Source organism: Anarrhichthys ocellatus, unplaced genomic scaffold (assembly GCF_004355925.1).
Source record: "Anarrhichthys ocellatus isolate YVR2014 unplaced genomic scaffold, GSC_Weel_1.0 scaffold33, whole genome shotgun sequence".
Lineage (NCBI taxonomy): Eukaryota > Metazoa > Chordata > Actinopteri > Perciformes > Anarhichadidae > Anarrhichthys > Anarrhichthys ocellatus.
In genome coordinates, this window is record NW_022280063.1 from 837,152 (window position 1) to 851,785 (window position 14,634).

The 14,634-nt window shown below is 43.3% G+C and overlaps 1 protein-coding gene across 1 annotated transcript in view; it reads right to left on the reverse strand.

The window, feature by feature from the left end:
- The window catches only part of syn3 (synapsin III), a 110,602-nt gene that overhangs the window by 19,191 nt on the left and 76,777 nt on the right, over positions 1-14,634 (reverse strand). The window contains exon 7 of the mRNA XM_031865698.1: positions 126-188. Within this exon, the coding sequence (XP_031721558.1) occupies positions 126-188 (63 nt within the window). The remainder of the gene's footprint in view (positions 1-125; positions 189-14,634) is intronic.

Consider the following 14,634-nt stretch of genomic DNA (forward strand, 5'->3'; position numbering starts at 1 on the left):
GACAGCTGAGGTCGAGGTTTGAGGTGAATTCTGAAGTCTGGGATTTGAACTTTGGGTTGTGACAGAGATAAGACAACAAATAAATGAGTTTTTCTGACTGTATATTTCAAGAAAAAGAAACTCACCTTTCCCATGCCGGCGTGAGCGTGCCCCATCTTGACCACCACAGGGTAGGAAGGGGTTGTAACCTGCGGACAAGAACATCAGATTATTAGCTGGGTGTGATAACCTTTGTCTTTCCAAAGCTGGGTTGGGGTGGAGGAGTCTGAATAGCACTCCTCTACACAGTGAGTGCCAAAGAAGAAAAGACCACAATTCTTGAGCCACAAACAAATCATATGTAGGTTTTTTAATGCACTTCTTCAATTTAAGTCCTCTTAATAAACATGCTTCAACTGATTTTTTTTTGAGCCACTTGAAGAATAGTGGAGAGCAAGCTGTGAACACAGACCAAAATTTCACTTGTGCCTCCTGATAAGTCCAATATTCACTCTTCTTTCAGCTCAGTTTTTTCCTGCATGAAGAAAAAATCTGGCTCTTTATCTGCTAATGCTAAAAACTTTTAGTTTGGTAAGCGTATGGTGCTGGGCAGTTAGCTTACAGTTGGTTTATCAGAGTTTTGGTGCTGAAAACCGCTTGTTTCTTAAAAAAAGCAACGCTAATGAGAGCTGAAACAGCAAAGTTGCGGCCCAAAAAAACATTCACATTCAGTCATTTTTATAAATTTCCAATACAAAAATATTGATTTCACAGCTTTAAATAAAAATAAAAATAAAAATGTGTTCGAAGAAGAATGAAAAAACATGGATTAAAAATGCTTTAAATCGTCTTTGACTTTAAGATTAGAACCTGCATATTAAAGCTTGGAAGCTCAGGGATTGCTGGTATCAACTGTTTGGGAAAGGCTGTCACACGAAGTAGGAACATTCAGAACTGTACTTGGTGTTCTAAATATACAGTAAGACAGACGTGTGGTGAACACCACATTTGAGAGACAGCCAAAAGGTGGAAAACTATTTCCTTTGCGACATATTCGGATGTATACGTTGAAGTGTCCAGAGCCGTGGCCTCGTAAAGAAGCAATACCAGCTCTCGTGCCATCCCGCTGAACCTAAAGCTGCTCGGTTTAGGAGGCATGAGGTGGAAGAATGTCGGTTTCTTACACAAAAGAACGAGGTTCTGGGAAGCTGGGTGGAAGACCGCAGCTCATTGGGATGGGTTTGGGCGAACCCGCCAGGCCGCAAACATGCCATTTCTCATAGTTTGTAGAATTAAAGTGGATGGAACATCAACAGATTACTTCAAACCTCCCTGTGGTTTAAACGCCCCTTTGATAAATCCAGTGATATGATTGTAAATGGGATGTAATTTAAGAGGGACTTTTCCAGTTTCAAAAGCACTCCTCCCACTCTTGTATGTGATAGCTCTTGGGCAGCAACGCCAGGTTATCTAAGGGGCTCTTCGGTCGAGTTTGTAGCAATTATGATGAAGAATGAACAGCACTTCATTGATGTTAAAATAGAAACACTGCACAAACACTTCTATACATAAGGTTTTGCACCTTCAGGGTGGGTTTCAGGTATACTTTTAGACAGATCTGACCACTGAAGAGCAAAATTCAGAATGCTTTTATGCATGTTTCACAAAGGCATGTCGATGTAAGAATCCCAAAGTTTACACAAAGTCTAGAGCGATAATCTCTGCAAGGCACCTCAAGGTGAAGCCCGTGATAAAATAAACACAGCAAGAGATAAAGCTCAGACCAGAGGCACGAGGCCAAATCATGCGTGGAGATATACTGTAGGCTCCGACCTGCGAGGGGAAGGGAACGCCTAAACAGCTGCTACCACTTCAGCCAAAAGCCTCCCCAACAGCTGACAGGGCCGTACATCCTAAAGTTGCTGTCAGCTTGTTTTTTTGCGCAGAGCCTTGAAGAGGAATCGCGCCGCTCAAGGGCGTGAGCGGCGATTCTGTTGACAGGTTTCGACAGCGCAGGCCTGGCCGACACGCTGCCAAGATAAAGTGTGCTCTAATTGTCTCCATTATCACTTCACAAGTGTCAGAATGCAGAAGGGAGGCGAGACTCAAGATGTCCACTTGGTGATCCACTTTCAAATGTAGTGTAAGTGAGGAGCATTTAGTAACAGGCTGGAAATGCCAAATGGGAGAATATAGCACATTTTAATTACAATTCAAATCTTACAACTGACAACAAAATCATTACTACGATATCGGTAGTCATAGTCGCAGGGTTTTTGCTCTGTGCTCTCTGGCACACGCGATTGAAATGAAACAATAAAAACAGGTTCAAAAGTTACAATACTGTTGATACTGTTCACAAGAACCACATTCTTTTACCTCTTTATATAATATTTGTCTTTGTTAGTGGCGGAGTCCGCCATTATCGCACATGATTCAAATTGCAAACTCTTTTTTTAGGGGATCTATTGGGAGAAATGGAATATAATATCAAGTATGTAGTCTTTAGTGTTTAATCACCTGTATTGTTTTCATGACCTTAGAATGAGCAGTTTATATCTACATGCGGCGCGGCTCCTCTTCATGGAGCGGGCCGCCACGTTTCTACAGTAGCCCTGAACGGCCACCGTAGTTCTCCTACACGCTTGGGACACGGGAGAAGTTTCAGTTGGGTGCAATCTGCAATCTCACCGCTAGATGTCGGCAAATCCTTCACACTGTACCTTTAAGGATTACGACTTTAAAGTGCGTTTTCAGGGTATTTTGACAAGACTGGGCTACCAACCAAACGTGGGAAACTGCCCCAGGACCCCAGATCTCCAGGACCCTGAAAAAGCTACAGGTTCACTTTAAGTGAGCCAGTTCGAGCAAATTGAATTGAAAATTTGTTTGGGAACACCAAATAGCTCATCGTTTAAAATCTACTTTTAAGACCTTTACTACTTCAGTTATATGCTTCTGTGTTTCATATCCTCAATTGTGTTTAGTTCAATTACCACACAGCAGATCTGGGGTCAGGTAGAATTACATAATAGAAAATCTGTATACATTGTACATTGTGAGTAACAGGGGCTAAAGAGGGCCCAACAAGCCTAATTTTCACCATGGTGTTTGAGAGGGTTTACAGCTATTTTGGCTCAACAGTGCAGAACTCGTAGCACATTTAATTAACAGGCAGGACAAGAAGAGAGATATTATAGACCAGCACAATCCGGCTTCAATCAAAGTGAACGATTTTTTCACTGCTGAAGAACAGATTGTAGTCAAAAAGTCCCTGACACAAGTAAGAAGACAGCATAGGCCTGGCAGAAGCAACGGTCTGCAACTTACTATTAAAGCAACACTGTAAGAATTTAGTTTTCCACCCCCATAAAGATAGTGGACTCACAAGAGACAGATTAATAAAATAGAATAAAAAGAGACTCAACACAGTTACTACTGTTAATGTGACACAAAATAAACTCCACGAGTTTGTCTGAAGCGTAATAATTAGTAATAATATAAGTAAGTTGGTGTAATTGCTTGCAACAAAATGAGATCGCAATCCACGTGTTTTACATTGTAAGCTGTATGAGGCCAGTCAGAATTCCCACACTACTACCAGAGTTACATGTGTGCGTCACATGACGAACGATAAGTTGCCTGAGGTTTTCGCGAGTATCTGAGAAGAGCTCAGCAGCAGCACAGTGTTTGAGTGTTTTTGGGTGGAAGGGGCCGAAAGCCACCCACTCTGTCTGGACACATTCCTCCCAGTCATTCCCATCAGTGCGGCAATGACGGCAGACGCTGTGCGTGTTGGGGAGAGACGACCACATCTTCTGCCCCTGATGAAACCGGAACGTCAGATGGAGACATGCGCTCACTGTTGTTTTCTGACGGAACATAAACATATGATTGCCTCAGTCCAAGAACATTTACATTAGTTAGATCACATGGAAGCCATAACGTTTTAAGTAATCCCTGACATTTTGATACCATATGAGCCAGACTGTCTGCAAGGTCATTCAGGCTGTTCCAGAGTCTGCATTTTGGCTGTTTTATTGCCTGGTCACATAAGAAAGTGGCTAAATTCATCCTCCAGAAACATGTGGTTCTAGTATATTGGTGATGTTGGAACTACTTGTAAAGAAAGTTGGTGAACTACTGTATCCAGCAAGCTTACTGCTAACAACCTAGCAAGCCAGGATCATGCTGGTCACAATAGTTCCCCACTGTAGTAGTAGTGTTGTAGTCACTGAAGGGGTAATAAAAGCTCTCTGAGCTAGCCAACTTGCTAGCTCTCAGATAGCAAGCTCGTTAGCTTGGTCACTAGGGATAATAGAGTGATGCAGGGTCGATTTTTTGGGTTTGTATTTTTGTAGGCCCAACCCCGGAAGTTAGCATCGCACTGGTTTCTTCAACCTTACATGCAGGCATTTAACCAAAAAAACAATTGACTTTGCGGCGAGGGAACAGGAAGTGCAAAAATGCTAACTCATTTCCGGATTTTAAAACTCATTCATGCAGCACTCTAAACAGTACGTTCACACAGTTTATTTAAGAAGACATAGTTGTAAGATTGACTCATTTCTATAAACTTGTGGTGCAGTTTATACTTCAACAGAAACACAGATGAATAAGCTAACAAGCTAAGAAAGCTTGCAGCTTGATTTATTTCATCATCAAATGATGGGGATTGGGGCATTTAGTCTGTTGGAGATTCCAGCTATAAAATAAAGTTATAAAACATCCTGTGTCACTGGCGTGAGCTGTGGCTGGAGTCTTTCCTTCAGACATGAGGCAGGCTACTTTATGGTTAGTCTTAAAAGGCCTCGGTGGCCATCAGCGCTCGTGAGCCCTCGGATGTGGAAAATGTTGACGTTTTTCAAAAATTCATCATACCGTTTTCATCCACTCTGCCTTTTGTTGCCAGCAGAAATCCGTAAAAGGCATCCAGTGTGGTAAAGACGTTACGAAGTCACATGCTAATTATATGGTGGGTGATTTCACCAGTCTAGGTTTTGTTTCGTAACACACAGGCTTCCCTTCATTTACAGTAAACGCGCCAGACGACAAGGCCTGGCACGTGATGGAAATAGTTCAGGGAAGCCCATCCGCATCCCCTCCTTCTGACTGTGTATGTTAAGTGTGGGACTGTCGCTCAGGTCGGTGTCTGAGGTAACTCCCTAACTGCCAGACACCTCCATGGGACATTCCAATCCCCCAAAACGTTGACCCATAGTAGACTGGAAGTCTGCAGATCCCACAGTGAACATTTTAAACCCAAGGGGAAACAAGGAGTGTCTACAGGTCTGTTTTTGGGTCCAAACCAGGTGCATCACATATTAGAAGCACTCAAAACTCAAAACAAAAAAAAATCCACACTATCTGACAATTATCAAAAGTTCCTTTTAGTAGCTGTTTTGGAGCTTTTGGTCATATCATTCAATCTTCCTCTGCAGATAAGAGAAGCCATTGATTGGGCTAGTACTTCCATAACGGCTTTAAAGCAGAATTAATGGATATTTTGGCTACTTGGAGAAAGCAGAACAACCTATGAACACAACCTTTAACCTTCACAACCTGTGTGCATTTCTAAAGTAGAATACAGGCCTGATATTTGATCTGCAACACTATCAGTCCCTTCAGATTATAGACATTTTGTTTATTTCCAATGTAATTCATATAGTACAGTAAAATAATGTAAAACTCCAGGGAAGTATTGAACACAAAGCCAAGCAAAAAATGGGTCACACGCACGCACGCACGCACGCACACACACACACACACACACACACACATTCAAATGAAAAGCGTGTGGAGAGCAGTGCAACACTTCAGAGCAGAAGGAGTTGGATCGCTCTTTGGGGCCACATGCATTATCCAACACAACACATGGTGCATCCATCCTGCATTTATGATCTCTTCATTTTTAATGTGGCAACTCAAACCTGCCACATCAAGGAGAAGACATGAGGCGCAATGGTTTGGGCAGACGACGGGACCAGGGTACCCCGACCCAGAATCCTTTTCAAGAGTCCGACCACAGTGAGACCAAAGACAGCCTGCCCACATCAAACCCCTGCCTGCACATTAAGGGAGCCTCAAGAGACCAATAATGTTTATCATGCAAGTCCCGGCTAAGTTACTGACTGGATTCATACACCTGACGGGAATGGATTCAGCTCTCTTTGAAAGTGTTGTACGTCAATGTTCGAGTCGTGTTAAATGGTGGCCCTTCACTTTGAACCTCCACAGATTGGATAGGCACAATAGCTAAGTATGACGTGCAGAGCTTGTCTGAACATGTTGCATCTCTTTTGTTTCATCTGAACAAACAAAGACTAAAAGTAACAAGTTGTGTTTTTTACGGGGAGTGACGCACTAGACTATTTTTGGGTGGAAGGTTGCGTTTTCACACTTTTTGTACAATCTAGATATTAGGGATTTTAAGAGGTGCCGTTTTCTTACCATTAGACAGAATTCTTTGCCTTTAACGCTGAGAAATAAAGTGTATTCCCCAAAATATCAAACTATTTTAATCAAGAGTTAACGACCCATTACTGTGAGCTTCAGGTATCACTTTCCACAAACCTCCTGCACTCCTAAAATCATTTAACAAGTCAACTTGACACTCTTATCTGGTACGAATTACAATTGATGGTTGTCCTGTTCCGTGGTGCTTTTGTGTTGTTTCATATGAAAACATGACAGATGGAGACGTGTTGATCCTAATCTGTATTTAAGATGAACTGATGTGAGTTTTAAGTGAACAGAACACATGCGGGCTGAATTCCTCAGGCTGTAAACCTTCAAAACTAACTTTACACGTGTTCCCAAACTAAGAGTGGCATAAGCACGACACATACAGTGGTTCCTGGATACGCCCCCATAACAGACTCTTTTACGAGTTGTCATGGTAACCCCCCGGGGCTAACATCCGCCCAAAACGGCCACTAACAAAAGATGCCCGTTGTGTTAAAAAGTGTATACAGTAAAGTCCTTCTAATGAGGCATGGTCATTATTGTTGTGGAATTTAAGCTCATCTGGCTTCCATTAGTGTCCGTTCTAGTGTATTTCCATGAGGAAGACAGCTGTCTGGAAAACACAACTTATTCCAGAGAACGGAAGTTTCCAGGGCGGATGCTTCCCGTCAACACCGAGGTGTTGACGGAGAAGTGACAGGGATGGTTGGTGGCATCTTCTGGCGGTCGAGCCACCTGCTTCGTCATCACAACATGCCGATTGAGAGAGGAAGACATGTATGGTACAGTATCGAGCTTTATCTTCACAGAAGAACACTGCCATTTACAGTAAATAAATTACTGTACAGTACAGACGAAATAAACAACCATCTGTACGTTATCAATTACAAGTTGACTCAGTGTCAGATCACCAGAGCAACAGCTGCAGATAGCGGTGCAACGCATCACAAAACTCAGTTTGGGTCGAATCACTGCTTTGAGTCACGGATCGTACAAAAAAAAGGGGGGTGCAAATATAACTATAGAATATAACTTTAGAAATGCCCCACTGCATGTATCATGCCGGTCAGCAGGTGGGTCCACCACCTTGGCCCAGACTCAAGTATGTCAACGACTTCTACTTGGACTGTCATAGAAGCTGGTATCGACATGCATGGTCCCCTCAGGATCATCATTCAACCATCACAAGCAATGTGGGTTCAGCATCCTGCCCATGAACAGGAGGAGCTGGGGTTCGAAGCACCAACCTTAGTGGTGGACTAACTCTTGAGCCACAGCCACCCCCATCATTGTATTCCTGTCAACAGTAACTGTACTTACTTTCTTTTACTTACTTTGTGATATAGAATGATGTTGGCCTGTACACACTGTACATACAGTATAGTACTGGTTATATCCAGGTAGCTATTTGCTGTTTCACTCACTACCTCTCTACCACTTCCTTCACATTGACCTTCACAACACAAGCAGCCCATGCTGACCTACCACAGGTCTTGTGGTTTCCACGTGGTACCACCATATCCGCCTCTGTCCTAACGCGTAGTTGCATTTTTCAGGAGGCGCATGTTAGCTACACTGTAGCCTGTAGCGTAGCTATGGAGGCTCCGTGCGTAGGCTCCAATCTCGGAAGGAAGGATAAGCCTCTGGGGGCCAAAGGGGCCATAAAGGGGTTCCAGGATTGTGTTTCGGCCGTAACGTTTCCCCATTTTTTTCTCCACACGGACCGTTTACTTGCATTCAACCAAAGCCCGATCAAACGTGAACCAGAACCTTCCGATTTCTTATGAAGCAGTTAGTTACATTTTGCATATGAATGCAGAATCTGTTAATAGAGATTAGCTCCTAAGATATACCATAACCCCTACACACACACACACACACACACACACACACACAAATCCCCCTTTATGCCGTTAAATTCTGACAAAAATTGCTCTTATAAGAGAGTAGCTTGTAAAATCTCAGTGACCTCACAGGTGGCTCATATTACAGATGGTTAACCAATATCATTTAATAACAGAACACAGCCACTACTCGAGTCCAGTCCATTCACCTTTAAATTAACAGAGATTTGTTTGAAAGTCCGTGTTAAGTACATGTCCCAGACTGTACTAAAGCAGAGCTATTTCAGTCTGGCTTCTCTGCGGTGGTGCCGTAATAGGGAACTGGACAGGCCTTATTAGCACTAATCAATTCACTAACCTACATTCCTGCTTCAGAAGAAAAAGGACAGACGGGCCTCTGGCGAGCCAATCCTGCAAAACCCATCAACGCTGTGCCACATTCCTCTCAGTCTAAAAGGAAAAGTGATGTTTCTTTCCCATTTTCCAGGGGCTCCTGCAGCATTAGGTCTCGGAAAAGGCTGAGCAGAAATGAGGTGACCGTGTGCCGTTTTTTGGATTCCCTGTGACCATGATCCGAGGACTGAATGGAATCATTCACTCAAATCCTTTCAGCTTAGTGATGCTGGGGAAAACAATCATGGATCCAAACCCGCATGTGGGAGCAACGTGACCGATAGAAGTGTACCTTTAAACAGGCAGATGGAGTTCAAATGTATTCCTTCCTGGTACTTTTTCCTCCAACACATTTCTGTACATGTGTACGTGTACACATGTACAGACCACGTATCCACATACAGGGAGGTCAGAGGTTAGGGTCTCACATCGCCGGCGGTTTCTTGCCGCGGATCAAAGTGGCCGCGCAACAATTGGGTCGCCGTTCTGTCACCACGTGGTTTCCAAGAAAACATGCGACGCAGTCTTTCCTTGAGTAATTCATTCCTGCCCCAATATCCCGTCTCCTCAGACAATACATGAAGAGAAGGAAGCTGGGTGCTCTGAACTTGCAGTCTCATTGTAGCATTCAGCAGATGTCGAGTGCTGTTTCAGCTACCGTTAAACTCGGCTTTATTGAGGGTTGTTCCATATATTTCACCTGTAGACTATGTTATATGGTTAAAATCATATATTCTCTCAAGAGTTTTTTTACATTTTAAATACTAAAACCATAAGTGTGCCATGTGTCTGTGTTGTAGCCGAAGCATTATGGGAATCGTAGTTAGAAAACTTGCATGATAAAGCATCATTATAAGCCCAGCTCCATAAAAGGGCAACAGGTGCAAACACGACAGCTGGATTCTTTTCATTAAAACAGATAATACTGACACACTTTAGGGCATATTCAGTAACGGTTCCAGCTCTCTGCTGCTGATGAGGCTCAGTGGATGAATGTGCACACGGAGGCGAGAGGAGTCTGCAATGTATTTTGACAGCAGGGGGAGGAAAGGCGGGCTTCTGCAGAGCGCATACCAGGGCTCAGCCCAAATGTCAGCATCGCCACTGTTTTCAATTAAGACACGGTACGCAGGGAGGAGAGAGGAGGAACATCGAGGAGGAAGATGTTTTTGGAACAGCTGGATGTGGCAAACCTAGTCCGTATTTAAACCGGCTGTGCAAGCAGCAGGAATGGGTGGTGCTCTGTCATACGCTACACCGATATTAAATCAACGACTGTGATGCACTTAGCTATCATAAATAAGCAGAGGGCTGGCTGTAGAACGCTTCAGACATATTTCAATAACAGAAAATGTTTAGGAATGTGTTAACTCCATCTGGATTCACTACTAAATGCAAATAGTGATGATCATGCTGATCGGCTGATGGCTGCAACAGTTTTTGGAGAACTAACACAAATCTAGAAGAGAAACAGGCTAAGTCGTGTTCATTGAAATGCATCCTGTTGCCACGGTGCGATCAAATTGGTGAAATGCCATCAAAGTCTTTTGTAGATATGAGCCCACGTGGTCTCATCGTGGTCTGAAAAAGGCCTCACACACATATGAATTTGGCAATTATTGGAGAATGTTATGGAATTTGAAAAAATGAAAAAAGGTTTGTTGAAATTCGTGGCAATTTATGATTGTTCATTCATCTTTTTATATTTATTTATTGCCTACATTTGACAAGTAGTATAGCAAGAAGTTTCTTGAACAGAGGAATCCAGACCGATCATTGCTGCATCTATCCGTCATGATTTAGGAGTTAGTCATGAGCCGTAATGTAAACACAAACTTTGTAAATTAGCCAGGTGGTGGCGCTATTCACACTAAACGGTAGGTTCCTGCGTTACCCGTCGTCTATGGAACAATTGAACATATTTTGCAGCGAGGAAAGAGCAAAGATTTAGAAAGCACAACAGAAACTAAAGTAATATTGTGAGGCATAATTCGTTTTTTGTTTCCTACAGCAGTACGGATCTCTGGACCCCTTAGATTCCCCCATTCTGGAAGTCTGGACCCTCACATTGGGAACCACTGTATTATTGACAGGATATATCCACTGTATTACACCATCAACATGAACAGAGAAGGGATTGTGTTTGAGATCAAACAGATGTTTGAGGGCATTTGCATTAGTTCAACAAAGGGTATCTATGTCGAAATGAAATGAAGAGCTTCAGGAGGAACAAAAAGAAACTGAGGGTCGAGTGTTATGTCGAGTGTTATGATATGACTCAGATAAAGAAGAGATCCCCTCTGCAAGTTGAAGCAACACGCTGTTTTTGTAAGCTATCTAAACACCATTATGAATTTCTTAACGGCTAGAAAAACAATAGCGTTACGCGACTGTGTTTCCGTGTGCTGTGCATGAATGTTTGTGCAGAGTCCCCAGTCTGGTTAACGGGGGATTCCAGCCGTAAAAAGAAACCGAATGTGGGATGACTGACCTCCTGCTGCGGTTTGCCTGGCGAATCACGGTGGACTAAGCCCACGCCCTCTGGTCCCGGCCAGGGGAAGGTTCATCAGTGCCCACAGAAACACTGAGGCATCCAGAAGAAGAGCTTTTACAGGGAAAACTCCCAACAACAGTATATTGCAGCTCAAAACAAATATTGGTGAGGCGTGGGGGATCTCCCCACTGAGGTCGGTGTGTTTTATTGTTGCCTTGTGGGCAACATAGCAAAGGCAGACACATGATGTAACGTCCAGATATTTATTGAGCAATAAAAGGGTTTTTTACTCATCTAAAACAGGGGTCCCCAACCTGAGAGTGGTGACCCCTCCGAGGGGTGGTCACCACTCACATTATCTTGTGACCCCCTCTACGGGGGTCACAAGATAATTAAAAGGATAAGAAAGAAAAACATACAGTGTGTTTTTGTTACACAATACCTTGTTTCTCCAAGTTGTTCTTTGTTTTCCTTGTAAAACTCTTACACAAGAAAAAGAACTTCAACCCTCACAGGACCTTTGAAATGAAAACATTCAAGTGAATCTATCTGAGCAGAATAAATCACATCTTCGCTCAGGTCATAGCCTTTGAGGATGGATCACAAGTGGACACGGCTTCATTTAAAGGGGTCACACGTCGTAAACGTTGCCAAACCTTCAACCTGCATTCATTACATTTTTCGCCCTTTTGGGCGCAACGTTACAAGCTGTGAACACGAGACTGACATTATCAGCATATAAACACATGTGCATTTGTTACTACGAGTGACACCTTTTCACATAACATACGACCACTTGATCCATCCTATTAGAGCAGCTTTAAAATATCAAACATCCATTGTAGAAGAGGAACAAAGGCCCATTTCTCTTTGAAGTCCATGCTACACCCAAAGTAGAAAAGAATAGACCATAATGCAGTGCAACAAGACTGATTGAGCAGAGCGGCGTAGCTTCAATCATAACCTACTGCTGAATGAATGTATTTTGAAGCGCTTGAATAGAATATATCTTATGAATGTTGCTTGAATGAAGTGATCGTTCACGGGTCTCACAGGATTCTTTTGGCGTTTCGTGACATGTTAAGTCATTTCTGTGGCATTTCCCACTTCCCACAGAGGCAGAGACATGATACTATTCTTAAAATAATAGCTCTTCTTCTAGCAAAGGCCACATGACTCATTCCTAAAACAGTAACTCATTAATTGCCTCCTTCCTGTGCAGACATCACGGGCAGATAACACAACCCTCAAACGGTTTCGGAATGAACCGCTACATGTGCTGAGACAAGAGGAAACAACGGACAGGGATGTCCCGACAGCGTGATGTCATTTCTAAATTTAACCATCTGCTCGAATCCCTCCACCCTCCCACTGTGAGACGTCGTTGACACCCTTGACCTCTGACCCGCTGGTGATTCACCGGTTCTCCCTCGACAGCCTTCCCTAAATTAACTTTCTCTGTCGTCCTCCCACACGTGCACCTTCCCTCCGCTGCTCGGCTTTCTGGGAAACACCGGCTTTTTACAGTATTCTGAGCAGAAGAAACACTGGTGTGATTTACCGTGTCTTCCAAATGAACTCTACTCGAGTCAAATGAATAGGGCCCACTCTGATGCTAAGAGGGAATAACACACTGGTTTATAGAGGAGCAGTGAGGGTAAACACACTTCTCAGTTTCTTCTCCCTTCTCAAAACAGTTGAAGTGGTTATCTGAGGAACACATTTTGCTTTCAGTCTCAATCTTTCCAAGAGCCCATCGCTGCTTGTACTGCATTCCCAGTGATTACTTGCCAATCAAACAGTGACCAATAATAACCTCACTGCCAATGAGGTATGATTGACGCGTTTAGTGGAGCACAGGTTTGTCCAAAACTACAGTTAGCTTGCCAATTGCAGGAAGCTAGTAGGTTTCTTGTGCTAGCTGGAGGGATATAGCTAGCCAGCATTGCGGTGTCACAACGCAATATTCACAGTTAATTGTTCATGTTCATGTATGTTCGAATGTAGATTCACTAGTCACGCGCCTTTCAACTCAGTTTTGGTCTCCACCAACTCCTGAAGGATTTGTTTGTGGCTCTAGCTGCAATTAGCCATTTGACAGTTGGCGTTCACTTAAAACAGATGATTGGCTCTGCTGAAAGATAGGTTGGTGTGAACGCTGGTAGTGAATCAAAACGGTCATAAAACCGAACTGATGAGCTGAACAATGCTAAAGCGCTCCTTAGAGCTGGGTGGAGATTTGGGTTCTTTTGCCCCCATAGTCCCCAAAGTACATATGAAACCCGTTTTTCATAAGCCACATTCTGGCACTAAACTGCATTTTCTGACATATCCGGAGAAAATGAACTTTGTTCGAGACCTTTCTCAACACTCTCGCGAAATCTGGCGACTAAGGTTCACGAACATCATAGCCAACTCATTTATATAATGCAAAATATGCCTGTTAGCTGTGTAAATATGTAACGTTAGCAAAATAAGACATAAAATACATTATGCAAATGTCATGGTCAAGACATGAAATAAATTGCTTCCTTTTGATCTGTGTGTTCTTGGGTAGTACTGGATTTATAACTGGACTGTTCACTTTGGCTCCAATGCACCTGGCAACATTTATTTTTGAGTGAAAAGCGCAAAACATTTCCACATTGTCACTTTTGGTTTATAATGTCAGCCCAAAGATTGGGTGTAATAAAACAAAAAAAAAGATAATTTATATCTTCACTTGCTATGATGACTCAATTTGCAGGATACCAGCAGTATAAGACTGAAGCTTTTAACCGTTTTTCTTTTTACTGCGCTCTACATCAGACCCAGTTTAGGCATTCCCTCAAGCTTAAGGAATTCCTCAAAGCTATTTCCATGCCGTCGTGTTTATAGTTAGGCTTGGTGTCTCATGCTGTAATACAACATAGTCATTTTGTGGGGTTTCCTGACCGCGCACACACCAAATATGTACAGTAGAGTACAACAGGGGACCCTGCGTCTGAGCAGTGAGCGCTGTGGTTGCATTTGGCCCGGCTGAGTAGGAAGTTGCTGACCGTTCATCATATTTTATTGCAGAGGGGGGAGTCCCATTGTGAGCGCGATCATGGGTCAGGGCCATGTTTGTGTTTCCTTCTCTGATGTCTTAACTCCACTTCAGATGACAGACGGCGTCGGGGGTTGGAAACCGGTGAGCATCTGTTGAAATGTTCAGTGGAGTGGACGGACTGAGCGGCTTATATATAAATAAAAAAAGCGCCACCGGGCCTTGATATCGCTTCCTATGGGAGTCAAGAAGCGCCCGTCAAACAACCGATATCTCACCGCACTGACAGCTCTCAGATACTGCGCTTTGAGCTCACTTCCAACAAATCGGGCCCCATTGTTCAGATGAAAGCAACAAGGACTGCTAAGGGGTATCTAGTGTCATGTCGCTCCAAGCCAACTGCTACATGGTAATATTATGTCACATCACCA